Source organism: Plectropomus leopardus, chromosome 13 (genome assembly GCF_008729295.1).
Source record: "Plectropomus leopardus isolate mb chromosome 13, YSFRI_Pleo_2.0, whole genome shotgun sequence".
NCBI lineage: Eukaryota > Metazoa > Chordata > Actinopteri > Perciformes > Serranidae > Plectropomus > Plectropomus leopardus.
In genome coordinates, this window is record NC_056475.1 from 9684655 (window position 1) to 9704402 (window position 19748).

A 19748-nucleotide genomic window follows, 5' to 3' on the forward strand; every position below is an offset into this window, starting at 1 on the left:
ATTTCATGCTAATCATTGGACAATTTTTTTTTGCCCATTGCCTTCTTCCGCTACTGCCTTTGACCAAAATCAAGCCATTGTGCTCAGGTGTTAAAGGGGTTAATGATATCTACACCTCTATTCTCACTAATAGAACTGTTAATTGTTGATATCAACAACTGAATAACAATAATATCTTCCTACATGAGACACATTTTAAATGGACTGCTCTCTGTTGAGATACTCACGCACTCATCAGCATCGTCAAGTTAATCATCTTGCGACCCACTGAAGGGGCCACGACCCCCATGTTGGGAATCAATGGAGGATCAGCTGCTGCTCCTCTCAGCTGCTTCCTGTTTGCCGTGACGTCAGAGGAGCCGAGGGTCACATGGCCGCCGGGAGGCTCCGTCTGGAAAATCTTATGGAATAACACACTTGGGCTAATAATATTTTTTTTTTTTTTTTTTAACGAAACAAACGCCCTTTTGGTCTTTAATGTGTGTATCAGAGCTGCACAGAGGTAGGCTGGCTCTCCGGACCCGGTGGATATAAACTCAAAGCCGCTCAGTATGGAGACCTGCTGGATGTTTACGGACTCTTTCTCCCACCAGGAAGCTCCCAGACTGCCGCTTTATTCCTGTAGTTAGCAGCTGGCGTCTAAATTACACATGTGCCTTAATTTATTCGTTTTTTAAAGAGGCTTCGTGTTTTAAGTAGCACGAAACAAGTGTGTTTTTTTTAATAGCTAACTCTCCGACGCGCTTTTAACCGTTACAACCCGTTAATAACCCGGTTATACAACCGACGTTAGCCAGCTACAAACCGTCCAGCAGTGCCTCTTTACCGGGAACAGCCCTCCGAGGACATGCCCGGGATTTAACTCTCTCTGGTAAACTTTGACACCGTTTTCATCGGAAAAATGAAGTCGTCTCTGGCTCCCGGGATACGACTTATTACTGCCTTCTCTCGAGATAGTTGGTAAGTTTCCATTGTCCCTTTTGTTCATCAAACAGCCAGTTAATAACATCCTCATTACACCCGCTAGTCTAGTTTCATGTGTGTGTGTGTGTGTGTTATCAGCCCCGCTGTAAATGATTGTCTTAACCTCATCAATAAACACATTCTGAGAATTTGTAGGCTATTTGAGGCTATATAACCCAACGCACCCGTATAATTAACTTGTTTTCTATACCCTATCTGTTATAAACTCATAACTGCTGCTTGTTTTTATATTTATAGTATATATATATAGTATATAGTATACACCGGGTACTTTTGGTTTCTCATGTGACAATTAAGAGCCACGCCAAACTCCATTAGAAAATCTGCATTTTTGAGCTTCCTGCCTTCTCGACACAGATTTGACCTGTAACTAATTAAACAGTCATCGACAAATGAAAAATTTAAGAAATTTGGTTAAAGACTAGATTCACCCTATTCTAGTAACATCTGGGTTTCTAATATCACGCTGTGGTGATTATTACTCTTTTTTATTGATTTTACACTAATCAAGACCCTGATACCCCAGCAGTTAGATAATTCCTACCAGTTAAAAGATATATATATATATATATATGTATATATATATATATGTATATATATATATATATGTATATATGTGTATATATATATATATATATATATATATATATATATATATATATATATATATACACACACACAGATATATATACATTTATAGTATATAGTATATTATATATACATTTATAGTATTGAAATATTACAAAAGTTCATTTATTCAAGCACCGTACTTAAGTATAAATTTGAAGTACATGTACTTGAGTATTTTATTTTCATGCTACTTTTACTTACACTTATACATTTCAGAAAGAAACATTGTATTTTTTACACATTTATCCAATGGCTTTAGTTACCTTACAAATTAAGATATTTTACATAGAAATCATAAGAAGAGTTATCATCAAAATCCTTTTTTTTAATAATTTTGAGTTTGGGGTGTTTTTTGCTCTTCTTATTTTAATAATTTTTAAGGTTTTTGGGTGTGTGTGTGTTTTTTTTGTTACTTTTTTAAAATACTTTGGAGGTGTGTGTGTTTATGTGTTCTTTTAGATTTTTCTGCATTGGGTACTTTTAATGCTTGAAGTACATTTTCCTGATTATACTTACTTTTATGCAAGTACCATTTTCAAAGCAGGGCTTTTACTTGTAGCAATTTTTTACAGTCTGTCAGTTGCAAAATACTCAAGTAACTTCATAGTAATGAGTGGTGCATGTTAATTGAAAACTCGTATGTCACAGTGCAATGCCATGTTTCTAGTGTATGTGATAAAAACATAATGAAGAGCTGAAGAAGGCTAATGTTATGGAGCCATTTAACCTTGATGTGCCATAAACACTAATCTACCTGTCTGTTAGGTACACCTGTACAATCTAATGCAAATGAATACAACAGCCTTGCAATAAATCCTATTTTCGTGACATTTATCAAATTCATAATAGAACAATCTTGTAGGTTTATTGGATCAAACAGTACAATCTCCCTATAAAGTAGTAATAAAATGTAAATACCTCAATATTGTAGAAATAAAGTACTTGTAAAGGTATATCAAATCGTAATCTGTTTCTAACATGTTTTTATAGTTTATTAACAGCAGAAAGCTGTAATTCTTAGGCATTTTTATTTATGTTAAGGATTGATTTATGGTAGCAAGAGTTTTTTTAAAAAAAACTAACAAGTAAAGATTTCAGTTTTTCTCTTAGTTTTTCTTATGTCTCATTGTGCTTGCAATGTACAAAATAAAGAAGATTCACTATAAATATCTACTGTCCTATCAGAGAGACTTTGCCACTACATCTTTTTTTCTCTCTTTTGTAGGTACCGCGGTTTCATTCTTTTCCTCACCTTCCTCTTCTACACGGCCTACCATCTGTCACGGAAACCTATCAGCATTGTTAAGGTGACTGGGACAACTCAATTCCTTTTTTTATCTGCAGTTTTTGCAGGAACTTGTCAAGTGTGGGTCATGGGTCAAAAAGCTGCACGTAAAGATGTTCTCAGGAGCCCCTTCATATAAATTTGGAATTGATGAAAAAGATAAAAAATCTCTGTCTTGAGTTTGTTGAGTTGTTTTAGCTAAGTGAAGCAGAGGTTTTAGTGGCAGAAAAAACAAAACAGCAACTAATTTTAAGTACTGAATCTTACTGTCAAGTCTCCTCCTTTTGTTATTTAGGAATATGAGAGGATCAGAGGGGAGATGAATAAATGTATGAAACCATTTCTTATTAGACAAAATATTAATGCCCTTTCAAGCCGTTTGTTATTTGGATCTCAAGGTTAATTTAGAACAGCAGATAGCACACAGCCACAGAGGCGGCAGAAGTCAACACTCACTTTAGACTCATTTAAAAAAAATGTTAACTCGAAAAATAACTCAGATGCAGCTGCAAGTGACGAATTTCTGTCTGATGCAAATTTACCAGAACTCCCTCCAGATACATTAGAGGTTTATTAGGTTAAATTAGTTAAATAAATGAACATGTTTTTGACATGCCACCACATACATCATACATCGTTTAATAATAGTGGAGGCGAAAAAGTTGACACAGCATAGTGTGGCAATACTTTATGTGGTGATATTGTATTGATATGCAGATGCCAAATATCATTTCTTATATAAATACAAATTAAATTTTGGTTGCCTTCTAGAATAATGAAATCAGTTGCTTTTTCAGTCCACTATATACATTTTGCTGCAGTAAATATGTTTGAAGTGAGATGGACAGACTAAAAACTTTATCGTATTTGGCAAAACAGATTTTTTAAAAAATTGGGGACATAATTTGCAGTTGAAAAAGGTAAACAGTGGCAAAATATGTTTTCGTAATACTCAGCATATCACAAAACGTTAAAAATCACAGTAATATTTTATCGTCAGTCAAGGATCCTGATAATGTTGGATCGTGGGGCCTCGTGATTTCCATCCCCGTTTAAGAAAGCATTATTTTCACGTATTTCACATCTTGCATTCAGTTCTTTACTCCCAAAAACAGGTAAATTCCACTTTGAATGCTCTACATACATACAGCTAAAGGTAAATCTTCTGGACCCACTATTTTCTCTTTTTTATCCATAATGATCAAACTGATTTTGTCAGACAATGCTACAGATGATACCAGAAGACTCCCACACATTATTCATGCTTGTGATATCAAAAGCTCTTCATCCGTAGATAACCCGTAAGATGCTGAAAAGGCATTTGATATCTTAAGATTCAGTTTTAAAAAAACAACTACATTCAAAATCAACAGACAGATAATTTGATGTCAAAGTGGGCATGTTTAATATAATAAAAGGCAAGGAAATGTGTGTTAAAAAGACACAAAATTACTCATATGTCTGCACTCACAAGTTCCTGTAACTCCTGTGTAATAATACCAACATCTAAACATATCTAGTACTGACAGTTTTAGCTGAGTTGTTTCGTCTGCTCAGTTTTATGTGTTTCTGCCTGATTCTCAGAGTGAGCTGCACAAAAACTGCTCCACAGTCATTCGGCCAGCAGACCTCAACATAACCAACAATGAGACTTGGTGTGATTGGGCGCCTTTTGGTAAGTAAATGTTGCAAAAACAAACAGATAACTGGCACTTACAGATAATTTTTTTTTATTTATTTAACGTGGCAAAACAAAAAAAGAATGTGTTAAAGCTCCAAGGCATCGTCAACACTATCTATGCTAAATATTGGTAACTGAGAATGAACGATGTTGTCCTCAGCATGTAGGATATGAAGCTACTGTCTGGTATATGAATGCTTTTCATTAAGGCACAGGTTCTGTTCACACATCACACGGTTCATTTATATCATGCAATTTCAAGTGTTGTTGGGTGTGAAGCTGTTAAGGGCTCTTGATGCTGCACAACTCTTACTTGTTGACAAAACATCTAGAAAACAAAACGATTATATGGATGAAGCTTAGAGTGTTGTCTGTGTCGTCTCTCTAGACCAGGAGAACTACAAGACGCTGTTTGGGGTCTTGGATAACTCCTTCCTGGTTGCTTACGCCATCGGCATGTTCTTCAGGTGTGTATGTTCTGCAGATCTTTCTCTGTGTGTGTGTGTGTGTGTGTGTGCTATGTGAAGTCATAATCATGCCTTGTATCCACAGTGGGATATTTGGAGAGCGCCTGCCTCTGCGGTACTATCTTAGTTTTGGGATGCTCATGAGTGGATTGTTCACATGTCTGTTTGGCCTTGGTTACTACTGGGACATCCACTCATTAGGGTACTACGCCTTCGTTCAGGTAAACACACACACACACACACACACACACACCATCACTAAAGCCCCTTACACACATGCAGTCTATACATGTGGCGTAACGTGTGAATGGGAGCAGGGATTAAGATTCAGGGAAATCTGTACCGTCAATTTCCCACCTCAAGACCTCGTAACATTTCACAAAAAATGCTGATACTACTGAACTGTGAATGAAGGCAGTAACATTGCAGGGACAAACACGTAAAAGGTTACATCCATTGGACAAAAGACACTTTTATATGGAGCGAGCAAACCAATCACAAGACTCGATTGATGATGTAATTAAATCTGTGTGAATTAAATGTTTTCTGATTCAAGTAGATAGTACTAAAATATGACTTTTCTTGTAAACTTGTTAAATTATACACACATTATGAGAACATTGGCACTAGTCAAGAATGGCTCCTCGCCCGCCGTATTCCTCCACATACGGATTTAAGATCAGAGTCTATTTCAGTTGTGTTTAGTGAAGCATAATGTGCACAGATAGCTGTTTAAATCACACAGCTGTATAGTTTTTTAACTTGTTCACCTTGTTTTTAATTGATTAATCAGCTCCCAGTCTTTCTGCGAGCAGCAGATTCCCCTCACTTGCTTTGGTGGGCTGGGAAATTAAATCAGTAAATCAATAAATGCAAACACTATTGATTTCTTTCCATAGTGCTGACATGAAAACTTGGGTTCAGTAAATGCTATCAGTCAGGCTGGTGAAGACAGTTTGTCCAGCTGCTTTTGTAGGCAGCGAGCCCACGAGCAGGTTGGAGTTGGTGTGGATTAAAAAGTACTATCAACACAGGGATGTTTGTACCACAACCAATCACATTGTGTGACACAATATGATGTCCACGACATAGCAACATTTACCAGATGCGTTTCGAAAGAAGAAAAGTATAGTGTGACCCTTTTTTTCCTGTGGAAAATATGTCAAAGAGTTAAGCTCCATACCGTAAATTAGGCTATTGGGTGGGGTTTGGTTAGAGACCTGACCTGTAATTTTTGGACGATAAACATTATTCACTAATTTATTCATTTAAAGAGTTATAGATTTAAGAAGTTTTTCCGTAGATCTATTAGTACTACTAGGCTTAGAAGCAGACTAGTCTGGCTCTCTCCATAGTAGCAAAACTTGTTTCTTGTTTGTTTAAGCTGTACACAAACAGACAGTCATCTAAGGATACTTTGTGGTTTTAGAGGAAGTTGCTGATTGGAAAAATTTCTTGGGGAAGAACAGTTGGACACTGTGTACAGCTTTAGCGGGATAACAGTTTTGGTGCTATCATGCCTCTGCAGAGACCAACAGCTGTGCTCACTGACCATATCTGGCGAGCCACAGTATGGCTGGAGACACTGCAGGAGTTCTGCATAGATGGATAACTATTATTCGTTACAAAAAAGACACAGCACATAACGCCACTTAAAATGATTGTTTGTGCAGAGATCTCATTTCTCTCTCTGAAAAAAAGCAAATTTTTCCCAAAATGTTAAACTATTCCTTTAACGCTGTTAGTTTGTGTACCAAATTATCTGCCCAATTTGGGAGTAGGTTTGCATCCTGTCTTGTGCGTTTCTGTTGTTGTACAACTCTTTGTTTACACTTAGACATTAACCTTCAAACAGAGTAAAGATATATGACACTTGAACAGCTATGAACAATGACTTTGACAGACTTTGGCAGGCAGAACTACTGCACACAACAAACTCACATCAGGGGAGAAACAGGGAAGAAATTAGATGTTTATTGCTGACCTGTTCAGCCATGCTGACAGTCAGGTTTCATAAGTTGCTGGACTCTGTAGGAAATGCTTGTTGCCTCAGTGCAAGTTAAGGTATTGTCAAGAGTTTTGTTTCACTTCAGTCTTTTTTAAAAAGTCCCATCAACCAATAATAACCACACATCAGCCCCCACAATCAGATTTTAGGTGTGCAAGAGTTGGTTAACCGTAGAAACAAATGGATACACCAGTTTTGGACTCAAGCTACTTTCTCTTCCCATATATTTAAGCTGCAACTAACTATTATTTTCATTTTTAGTCTCTAAAATGTCAGAAAATTGTAAGAAAAAGAAAAAAATGCCTGTCATAATTTCCCAGAGTTAGCTGTCTTAGCCAAAACCTCAAAGATCTTGACCAGAATCAGTGAATGTTTTCTTGATCAATGACTGAAATTATAATTAATATTGTGCTAATGAACTTCAGTTCATCACTGGAAAATGAAAATACTTTTAAAACGGCACTAAACTGAAGAAAAAGTCAGCTGTTACGGTGCATGTACAGTTCTGTTCCTTAGTTTGTCGTTAGCTCATGAATGCAAAAGTAGCTCTGAGGAATCAGATGAGCCTCACGTCATGTTACCCTCCCTGGAGTCAAATTCCACAAGTAAATTCAAAACTCAAAGGAAACTATAATTAGAAATAGTACTCATGCTCTAAATATTAACCTATGGATTAAAGGCCTATAGACCTGTTGACCCACTTTAAACTCATTTAATTTATAATGACACTTTAAGGGAAAATAACAGTCTTCCTTGATTTAAGACAGATAAAAATTCAACATAGAGAACGTGAAATTTTTTTTAAGACCAAAGCTCCTACATGTGGCTATCAAGAAATCACAGGTTTATTGTACTGACTAATAATCCTTTTACCCCATTACAGGTGTGACCTCTGAGCTCTGGGGGTCAGTAATAGACCTTATTTATCATCTCTTTCCTTGAAAAAATGCAGAGATCTCACGGTGGCTTAGTCAGGCTTTCCTCACACACATCACATGACTCACAGCTGCATCATATGACTGCAGAAGTGTGTGTGAGCTTGTGTAGGTTTGGTGTGGGAATGTTAAGGTGTAGGAATGGTGTGCTCACTGCTCTCCTCTTATTCTCCTCATTATGTAGAGTTTGTACCAGCGTTAAGAGGCTTTAATGCTTTTTGCTTCACTCTGCAGGTCATGAACGGGCTGATGCAGACCACCGGATGGCCAGCAGTGGTGGCTTGTGTTGGCAACTGGTTCGGAAAGGGGAAGTGAGTACTGAGCGATGTGCATCAGCAGCACAATCCTGCTGACGATGCAGCAGTAGTGTTTTTTTTTTAAGCTGGCTGACTCACACATGAACATTTGTCACGTTTTGACAGCACAGTGAGACTCAGGCTGTGATTTATCTCAGACCACAAGCAGCAAATCCTTTCAATCATAAATCTAAACTGCCCCTTATATACACACACTGCTGCTCAGGTCCATGTGTGTTTTGGTCTTTGAGTTTTTCCTTGAAAAAAACAAAAAACAAATTATAATTTGATTTCCATCTTGAAATTTAAGAATGAAAAATGAAAAACATTGTCATTGCCATTGTCAGTTTTCAGGGTCAGAAATGGAATACATTAAAAATGAATAAATAAAATAAAATAGAATGATTTTTTATGCTTTTTGTTTGTAAAAATTCCTCTTTACAAACAGAAATCATTTGTTATGAAGGGTTAGTTTTCTACATGGAAAACAAAATGCTTTACAACTAGACTGAAAACTGAAAGGGCAGAAAGAGCCAAAGATCCCTCTGAGCAACACTTCAGTAGGAACAGAAGAAATCAGCAGTCATTACTAAAAGAAACTGAACGCTTGGCATCAAAAAGTGTGCAGATTTTAAGAGGATCAGGTTCCTGTTTCAGTGTCGAGTGCGCAAAAATTTCCCAGACAGGTTACAGGCAACGTGTTGCTATAGCAAAACTCTTCCTCAAACATCAGAAACAGTCTACAGTCAGCACTGTTGAAACTGGCTCAGGAATTATCACAAAGAGAGCAAATATCAATATTTCCCAAAATGTAGTTTTTAACATGACCGACGACCGACGATCAAAGGAATGGCATAAAATCTGCATCCTCAAACATGTATGAGAATATGAGACATGATAAAGGTTGTTTTAAAGCAGGGCTCAGACTACAGGAGTTTTGAGCTGATTTATCCCTGATTCACCTCTCCTGACAATCTGGGACAAATCCCGTGAGGGGCCACAGTCGGTTTTAATGTTCAACCCAGATTATCTTAACCTTCTGAACTGCTCACAGGCTCATTGTGGCCGCCGTGATCATTTCAAACTGATTTGATATTTAGGATCTAAAATCTGGATAATTACGGTTAAGATTAATACAGAGCAGCTGACGGTGTTGCCAAGCAACAGTGACCATTCTAGCCATTCTGCCTTTGTTTTTCTGAATTTAAAGCATTGTTAACGTTACAGAGAGCAGTCGCAGAACTTCAGTCTCTGTTTTGGTTACATCTGCTTCTCCATGAGATCAAGTTAGGTTGTTAATTCATGCTCCCTCTGGCACAACAATCTTATTTTATCATCTTTTATTTTTTAATATGTAGAACAAACAGCAAACACGCAAATACACAACAGTACCCTTCACCTCCATAAAGAAATTATGAGGGAAAATGAGATGTAGAAAAAATAGATAAATGAAAGGAAGAAAAGAAAAATAACAAACTTAATGAAAAGTAAAATTAACAATAAAAATTTTGTAAATAAATAAAATGACATGAGACGCACAGGGTCTATAACTCAGTGGTCGTGCACATGAGATCCCTCACTTTGTCAGTAAAAGAAACCCTGGCTGACACAGATGGTTGTTTGGCACTATGCATTTTTGCTATTGACGTCTCCATATATGTTATATCCTGTAGAGATTCTGGCACGACAATCGTTCTTTGTCACTTCAGTTTTTATTTAAGTCTCTGAATTAATCAAACGTCATATAAATACAAAAACAACTTCAATATAAACAGTACAGCCATCTTTAAAAAACCACTACATACAAACAACAGCAATGTCATACATATCTCAGTGCACAAATATAACAGAGCATATCATCATTTGTTACATACTAGAAATTGTGTCCCTTTGAGTGATGTTAATTAAATAAAGAATGATAAAATAAATACATAAGAGTCTTTCTACCCTCACATATTAGAGGGACCTATTTCCACCGTTTATATCATTTAAAAAATGTTCCCAAACCTGATCAAATTACCCTTTGTCACTATTTAACCTTGCTATCATTAATTCAAAGGAAGCATTTGGCACGACATTTGGCACGATGCGCCATTATTTTCAGATCCTTTAGTGTGTGCATGTTTGAGATTAGAGAGAAGAAACGCTCCTGTTTGTCCTTATGTGTGAGATGCAACCGGATTTCAAAATAAGCGCCGCGGTTTGAAAGGACGTACTCATTACCTTTTGTGTGCTTATGTTTTGATCATCAGGCGTGGCTTCATCATGGGTGTGTGGAACTCACACACCTCAGTGGGAAACATCTTGGGCTCCCTCATCGCAGGAGTCTTTGTGTCCTCTGCGTGGGGAATGTCCTTCATCGTCCCTGGACTCATCATCGCCTCCACAGGGATCCTGTGCTTCTTCTTCCTGGTTGAGAGTATGTGTCTGTTCATCAGAAAAACACAAACACCAAAATACAAAGCATTAATCTTGGACAGAGTTTAGATTACAAATTTACGGTTTTGAATGAAAAATATGACAGCTCCATGATTGGTGTAAATCTGAAGAGTTTTTGTATTTTTTGGGGGGGGTTTAGCAAATCTTTAACTGAGTTGAGTACCATTACTGGTCTGATCCAGTTTTTATTGTTGATCAATGTATGGATTGTTTTTTGTTTTTTTTAACAATCAATCTAAACCCTTCAGATAAATACTTTGATATAAAACAGAAAAAAACAACAAATGTTTGACATTTTTCCTGAGTTATTAACCCTGAATCTACAGATTGATCAGTTGATTCATCCCTTTCTTAGATAAATGATCGATTATTAGTTTCAGTCCTCACTATAGAGTCAGTTGTGAGACATGTTTAGTGTTAACATTAAGGGTGGAGGCTGAAAAATGTGACATATTTACATGTTGTATTTTGTCTTGCTTAATATATCTTGTCAAACTTGAATGTTTGCTTTTAGTTTTCACTTGTATCTTTCCCTCTCTCTTATGCAGAACCTGAAGACGTCAACTGCAGTCCCCCTCAGCACCACGTAAGTTAAAACACAAATATTCATCTTTCGTTTTCACACAAAACGGGACCTCTTGAACTCATCATGCATGTGTGCGTCAGAGCGAAGAGGAGAATGGAGAGACGGAGCCCCTCCTGCATAACTCGTCCCATGCTGACAGAACCGTTAATGGTGCCATCACCACAGAGCCTGTGGAGGTCGTTGAGGAGCACGCACAGGCCATCAGCTTCTGCGGGGCTCTTAGTATACCTGTGAGTGGAGACGACTGCTTTTAACCATCAAAAGTCTTGTTTGGATTCAGTTAGTTTTAGACAGGCTACGTACTACGTACTATTTTAAAGCATTATTCATTCATAACAAAAAAAGATAACAGTATATTTTATATTCAGAATTTGTGCATCTTGAAAGGTACGCAGCTGTTGTGTGAAGGATTTGAATTATTTTAATTTCTTTTTTTGTCACCCTCTGGTGGCGGCATCAGGAAAGACACTGATTGTTTCATTTTTCTACAAAATAAAATTTTGACAGAACAATTTGACAGTTGTTAGGGTCAGAAAAAAATGAACACAGAGCAGGTTTTCTGATTAGAAAAAACAGATTTACAAAATTTAATTCAATCAAGTACTTTAAATTCAAACTCTGCTTTTTAATTCTTTGAGGCATTAGACCTGCAGAAAGAGTTTCCTGAAAGCAGCTGCACCCTTCTTCTATTCTGACTTTGTGACATGTAAAAAAAATCTCAAAAAAATAAATGATAAATGTAACTGATGGCTGAATTACACTGGCTGCTTCAGTGTAAGTGTCCTGATATTGTGAGTGTTGGCTCACTCACTGTCACATTGATTACAATACTTTGTAATGAGGCAAAATTAAACACGTTTAAAATTCTTTATAAGAGCTTATATATCACTGTTGAATTTAAGGTATCATACTGTCGACATTTGATGCATGATACCCAGCTTCCTGTCACATCACACATGGCGTTAAATAGTTTTGTGCATTGAATGTGAATTTTGAGGTGATGAAAGGCTCCTGTGGTGGTTTTCATGGTGTTTTTCTGTCTCGCAGTTGATTGTGAATTACAGTACTGTGATAATGGAAACATTTTGAGGTGATGAAAAGCTCCTGCTGTGGTTTTCACAGTGTTTTTGTGTCTCACACAGGGAGTGGTGGAGTTTTCTCTCTGCCTGCTGTTCGCCAAGCTGGTCAGCTACACTTTCCTTTACTGGCTTCCTCTCTACATCTCAAATGTTGGTCAGTAAACACATGCTTTTTGTTTTATCGTTTTATAACATCATACATGTAACATTGTAAGTCTTTTTTTTTAAGTTAACGTGGATTTTGTTTGTCATTTTCAGCACATTTTGATGCCAAAGACGCGGGAGACTTGTCCACACTATTTGATGTAGGAGGAATTGTGGGTAAGCGGTGAGCCTCGACTCATCAGTAATATCACTTAATCTAACAAGCTTGTATTTTTCAACAAGTTTATGTGGAAAGAAATTAGGATGTTGATTATAAATGTTGACTTTTCCTGGTTTCAAAGGCAGAATTACAGTAAAGTGATGTTATTTTCTTAATTTACCAGATTGTTCTATAATTTATCCAAACCCACTTAGTCATATCCACATTACTGATGATTGTTTATCAATTATTTATCAATTTATCTTTATTTTGTGACAGCATCAGAAGTCAACCCTTAAATATCCTTACAATACTGATATCCAGGTATTTGGTCAAAAATATATTAAAAAAATATTGCCCAGTGCTTGAAGATATAGAAGGAAATATGTCAGATACTAATTATACAATGCAAATACATCTCTGCAGTTCAATTTTTGGTCGGGCTGCAAATAGAAAACAGCAGAGTTAAAATAGTCAGACAGATAAACATCATCACAGTGCTGCCAGGAAAACACGATGTGACTTGAATCTCGTGTGTCTGCAGGAGGCATCACGGCGGGCCTTGTGTCCGACTACATTGGTGGAAGAGCAACAACTTGCTGCGTCATGCTGCTCGCTGCTGGTCCAATGGTGAGTGTCATCTAATAAATCTAATTATTTAACGACAGCACTTTTGTTTACATATTTGCACAATCACCCTTTTAACCAGTGGCTTTATTCCAAAGATTAGCCTACACATGTTGAAAGGATGAGGCTAAACTAAAACCAGTAATACAGTATGTTTTATATGTGGACGTCGCTGTTATTTCATTTTATTTATTTTATTTATGAGGACAACACACATTAATCAACATTTCTGTAAATGTGCCAGTGTAAACCATCAGGCTAATTTTCAACTTTAGTCCTTTAAATGATAAAATTCACATAACAACGGCAGCAGGACACCGTAACGACAGCAACAGCTACCACAAGCAGGAACTCCCACACAGAAACAGCAGAACACCAGTACAAAACAATAGCACAGCAACAATATATAGCACAAAAAGCCACACACGCAGCATGAAGCAACAACACACAACTAAGCATAACATGCAGACATGTAGAGCAGCAACAAGAAACAGCAACAGACAGAAGCAGAGATAAAATACAAGAGTGATTACGTAGACCCTTAATAAAATGTAAAAACATGCAGGTATGGGTTAACAATATGATCATGTGCACTAAAACACAGGCAGGCAATGCAACACAAAGTTAGTGTGTGTACCTGGTCATTAAAGCTGATTCTGATGTCTGCTGATTGTTTATTTTGTTTTTGTTCCAGCTTTTCCTCTATAATTACATCGGACAGAGCAGCATTGGTACTACAGTCGGTAAGACTCTTTACTGTATTTCTGGTTTTAATTTCTTGGAAGGTTTTGTTTTTTTCCTGCTAGAATGAGCCAAAGTTTAAAAAAAAAAAAAAACAAAAACTTACTTTATGGAAAATACTTACTTGGATAAGGGTTTCTCATGGTGTTAAACTTTTGTGGAAATATGAAGAGTAACAAGTCAATTTGCTTTTATGCCTTTGATATTTTGGTCAGTGTTGGATCATGATCTGCTTGCGAGAGTTAATTTACACACAGTGTATAAAAATAGTTCTGAAGTAGATTCATTATTAACAGTTTTTTTCCATATGTAGGTATGCTGCTGGTGTGTGGAGGTCTAGTGAACGGACCGTACGCCCTCATCACTACTGCTGTATCTGCTGACCTGGTAAGACCTGAGGCATCATGGGAAAAGTCTCTGCCGCCTGTTAACAAATCGTTCAATAAAAACAAGTCTGTTGTGAAATTAACACAGATTCTATGATCCTGATGACATATAATAACATAAACATTTACATTCATAAAGCACTGTACTTTTTGAGGTTGAATTTACATGTACTTGTACTTGAGTAATTCCTTTTTACAATTCATCATACTACTACTTCACTTCATTTTGGAGTCAAAGATTGTAATTTTTACTGCAGGGCATTGATTTGATAATTGAAGTTACTTTGCAAAATTAGATTAATAAATATAGATTAACTATTAAATTATAATGTATTATTATCGGTTAAGCTACACAGCAGTGTATAGATAATTTAGAAAGAGCTCCACCTCTCCCAACATCAAAATTATGAAGAAATAAATGCATCAGCAATATTACACAGTATTAATCTGAAATGGGCCACTCTGCATTAAAAGTGTTTTTACTTGTAAAACTTATGCTTTTATACTTTGATTAAAGCTGGACTTTAACTTCTAACAGTGTATTTATACACAGTGGTATTGCTGCTTTTAATCAAGTGAAAGATCTTAGTATCTCAACACTGTGTTGTAACAGGGAACACATGAGAGTCTGAGAGGAAACTCCAGGGCGTTGTCAACGGTGACAGCGATTATTGACGGCACTGGTTCAGTTGGTATGTATGAAGTTACTTTACATGACTCTTTTAAAGCTCCTCTAATCATCATTTGTTATATTAGAAGTCTAAAAAAAGGTTGAAACTGCTTGTTTTTTCCTCTTAAAGAAACACTTGTATTTGCACGTGCTGATGCTGTCTGCGTGTTCTCTGTAGGAGCTGCGGTGGGTCCGCTGTTAGCTGGTGTGATCTCTCCCACTGGCTGGAACAACGTCTTCTACATGCTGATCTCTGCCGACGTCTTGGCCTGCCTGGTCAGAGACGAGCCTTTCTCTACTCACTGATATCTTTAATCTCTTTACACAGCAGTGCTTCAAATTTTGAATCTTTTTCTCTCATGCTTTGGATAATTGAATTATTGTGACTGATAAAGATGTTTCTGTAGTTTTATAACAACATTGACTGACACATTGTTTGATTGTCTTCAGTTTTTGTCCAGGCTTGTGTATAAAGAAGCTCAGGGATGGTGTGGACGTACGCCCCGAGTTAGGGGGTGAGTATCAGACTGTTGTCATTCATTTAAAATTTATCAGATTTTTTTTTTTTACTTAACCTTTATTTACAATAATGTCAGGAAGTCTCTTGAGTTTAACAGTGTATTTTTTTAACCCTGACCAGGAGGCCAGAGAAGCAAACTATTAGAAAAACAGCATATCTGTGAAAGCATGTTTTAAAACAGCCAGTAAGGATGGTTTACAATAAAAACCCATGGCAAGAAAAGTCATTCACATTAAAATAATAGTCTCCATTTCCTGTTTTACTATTAGAAAGAAGAGTCAAGATGCTGATAGATTAGTTTGCCAATTAGTCTTTAAAATACTTGCTCAGCATTTTGGGAAATCCCTGTCCTGCAGAGAGTAGATGAGAAGAACAATGCTACTTACGTCTGTGCATTAAGAATACAGCGCTCAAGTCAGGACGCAATTAGTTTATGTTAACATAAAGACTGGAGGCACGGGGAAACAGCTGGCCTGGCTCTGCCCAAAGGTAACAAAAATCTGTCTACCATCACGTTTAAAGCTCACTAATCAACATGTTATATCTAATCAGCTGTTATTCATCAAGAACTAGGAGTAAGAGTTAACTTATTATAGCACCATTCACACAAAGTGCTTCACAGTAAGGAAATTATATGCACTGAGTTTAACAAAAATAGACAAGAGTGATCATAAAACAGGCCAACAGGTGTGAAAGGACATGTCCATACAATTCAAATGTATGAAAATAAGTTTAAAGTAGAGAAGACAGAAGGCATCCTAGCTCAATAAAAAGCTAAACCATAAATCTTACAGTCATGAAATCTAAAAAAACAAAACAAAACATAAATCATAAGACCAGTATAACCATAAATACCATAAATAGTTACACTGTGTAACTCCCCATAAACCCACATATTATCATTTTACATTTCTCGTCATTTTTATATGGGTCAATCAATTGATATATGACCTGTTAATTAGTTATTTTTAATAGGGGTCGACTGATATAAGTTTTTCAGGGCCGATACCGATTAGTAGCAGTTGATTAGACAAATAGCCCATATTTGGCACCGATATGCATTGACAATTAAAATGAAAATCTTTCTGTTAATATTTACAATCTAAAAAAAAAGGGGGTCTATCGGCCTGGCAGATTATTAGGGCTGATATTTGGCATTTTGCTAATCATCTGTATTGGTACTTTATTTTAATGATTGCCAATGAAATTAATAAGTTAATAAATACAAAGAAAGTGTCAGCATGGGAGGAACTTTTACTTTGTAAAACCTCAGGCAGCTTTTTTTATTTAATCATTTATTATTTAAATTTTCACTGAACTTGATTTAAAAAAAAGTTGCTGGGAACTTGCTGTATTTGATGTTGAAAGTCAGTTTTGATTAAACATTTGTTAAAGGCGTTTAAACAAATTTTTGTGTTTGAGTTTGTTATATTCCAAATTCTAAATATTGACATAAATATTTTCATATACCGGTTCAAAATATCGGTTATCGGTCTCATAAAGTACTAATAATCTATATCGGCTCTGAAAAAACAATATTGTTCGACCCCTAGAATATAACAAACTCCAACACAAAAGTTTATTTAAATGCCTTTAGCTAATTGTTAATCAAAAATGAAACTGTCGACATACAGCAAGTTCCCAGCACCTTTTTTATAACGGCAAGTGAAAATTTAAATGTAAAAATGAATAAATAAAAATAGCTCCTTGAGGTTTTATAAAGTTAGAGTTCCTCTCATGCTGACACTCTCTTTGCATGTATTGCAGACTGCCTCTCCTGGTGTTGTTTGAGTGTAATACTCCCATACAACACTTTTGGATCTTTTCTTCAGTGCGTCCATCTGCAATGAAAATTTGGAGAGAGAGATTGAAACAGTGAGCAGTTAAAGTGAGGCTGCAGTCATTGTGTAGCTCCATTTATTACATGAAAACCACTTTGGAAAGCCATTAGTGAGTTTCAGTTATTTAAATGTTTGATTTACAACATGTGGGGACATAAACCTGTCATTGAAAAATAACATGCTACTTCATTACTGCAGAGGAATATGTACAGCAGCAATAAAGGTGAATTTTTATCCCTGAAAAGTGTACATCTTCTACAGTGCATGCCTGTGTTAACTGTTTACTTCAATAAAAGTAGCAATAACACAGTGTAAAAATACTCTGACAAACAAAGTATAATTAATGTAACAAAAGTAAAGGTGTGTTTCAGAATAATATATTGTACTGCTGGTTTCTAACTACTGATGCATTCATGAGGTCATCACTTAATGTTTCAGCTGATAAAGATTGAGCTCTTTATTTTATTTTATTTTTTTAAGAAATAACTTTCAGTCGACGTTATTGTCGTCTAATGTAACACATAACATGAAAACACCATCACATATGCATTAGTGTTAGATTTGCAGTGTGGAAGCTTAAATATGTCCCTGTTGCGCTGCCACCAGTGTGATTTAGAGACGCAACATTAGTTTTCGCTTCATACATAAATCCATTAATGCTTAATCATTAGAGTTAAAGATGGTTTCTGTCACTGAGGGTAGTTCTCATCACCCTGATGTTTGTTCAACTGATCATTTCTATGATAAGTTCGGTTTTAATGAGTTATTCAGTTACACAAAAAGGGGAATTTCGGCCATGATATACAGCTGTGAACAGTAATCTACACGCTTGCGTTCAATGGGACTGCTCGCGATTGGTCGGATGGATGTTTTGGAAACTCCCCCACCCCGGAGATCGCCGCTACGTTTATAAAACATCCATGACGTAGACTCTGGCTCTGAATGACGCCACCAGCACAAGATGGCAGCAGCCGTTTGCAGAGTATTTTAGCTTCACTTAGGCATAGCAGCGATAAGTGAGGGCGTGGCGTCCGTCTTTACGTACAGTCTTTGGTGAAAACGGATCAGAGAGAGAGCCACAGCCACAGCGGAGCCAAAGTATTGCACTTTTTAATTTAATTTCATCAGCAATAATATGTCTCCCCCTAATTTTCAAGTTTTTAAAAATGTATTTATTTTATTTTTAGAGAGAGCAAGGCTAGTTTTTTTCCCTCTGTTTCCAGTCTTCATGCTAAGCTAACAGTCTCTTGGCTCCAGCTCATGAGGGCGCTATTGATATATTCTTATCTAACTCTCTGCACGTCAGCAAATAACTCGGTGTCAAACTTTTCCTTTAAACAGGGAATACAATTATTGTATTTGATTGCATCGTCAGTCATTCTTTAACTCAGTGTAACTTTTATTAACTCCACTTATTTTTCCAGGTTCAAAGAAATCTGAAACACTCACACAATCAAACCAGGACCCAAACACAGAAAACAGAGGAACAATGCCGAAACCGACCTCAGTGTGAAGTGGACGACCTCTTTCCGTTCATGCGTAATGGAAACCAGCAGAGCCACCAGTGGAAGATTCAGGGCACTAAAGTGACGATTGAAGCCTTCTTCTTATTGTAAATCAGAGAATTATGTCTTTATGGAGACAACGCCTTTTATATGACTAATCTGCTCATACTAACTTGTTTTAAATATTCTTTTATCATTAAAAGTGTACATACTGCTCATTTTCTCAATTTGTCTTCTTAAGTCACTGCATCCACTCAGTACACACCATTTCAGGTCAGTTTTATTTATTTAATTTTTTATATTTTACACAGTCTTTAGTCCTTAATGAGTGTTGAGTCAGGATCTATCTTTGAGATAGTTCAGATCAACATTCTGGGAAAACACTGAAAGAGCTGATTTTAAGTAGTTGAGACTCTTCTCAGGTCTGAATCATGTTTAAAAATTCAGCAGCGCCCCGTTCTTTTATTTCCACCTTTCGTCTGTGCCAACTTTATGGATGAAATTATGAATATCCAGCAAAACGTTGTTCAAAGAGTGGAAGGTCTAATCCCAGGGTTGGTGGTTTGATGTCGTAGACGTCCATATGTAAAACACTGAACCCTGAATTTCTCTTGAAGGGCAAAAACTTGCCTGGTAGCTTGTTGTCAGTTGCATGTGACTGTTTGAAAATCAGAAGCAAAACCAAAACAATGTCTCTTCAGATGACTGATAAACAGCACTGCAGGTATGAGGGAAAATATGTATATTTCATTTTGTAGAGAACC

General features: G+C 36.5%; 1 protein-coding gene across 1 annotated transcript; it reads left to right on the plus strand.

Moving 5' to 3' along the window:
* The first annotated feature begins 336 nt into the window (after window positions 1–336).
* slc37a2 (solute carrier family 37 member 2) lies at window positions 337–19198 on the plus strand. Its single transcript, XM_042499466.1, has 18 exons — window positions 337–960; window positions 2840–2921; window positions 4484–4574; window positions 4969–5047; window positions 5133–5268; window positions 8225–8301; window positions 10539–10705; window positions 11274–11311; window positions 11392–11541; window positions 12454–12544; window positions 12649–12711; window positions 13239–13324; window positions 14016–14064; window positions 14376–14449; window positions 15062–15140; window positions 15297–15394; window positions 15569–15633; window positions 18904–19198. Exons 1-18 carry the CDS (start codon window positions 902–904, stop codon window positions 18917–18919), a joined length of 1500 nt encoding a protein of 499 aa, XP_042355400.1. The 5' UTR covers window positions 337–901; the 3' UTR covers window positions 18920–19198.
* Window positions 19199–19748: the final 550 nt, after the last annotated feature.

Coding starts and splice junctions, on each gene's coding strand:
- slc37a2 (XM_042499466.1), top strand. CDS start 902: ATGAAGTCGTCTCTGGCTCCCGGGATACGACTTATTACTGCCTTCTCT. Junction 8,302..10,538: donor AACTGGTTCGGAAAGGGGAA/GTGAGTACTGAG, acceptor TTTGATCATCAG/GCGTGGCTTCATCATGGGTG. Junction 15,141..15,296: donor TGACGGCACTGGTTCAGTTG/GTATGTATGAAG, acceptor TGTTCTCTGTAG/GAGCTGCGGTGGGTCCGCTG.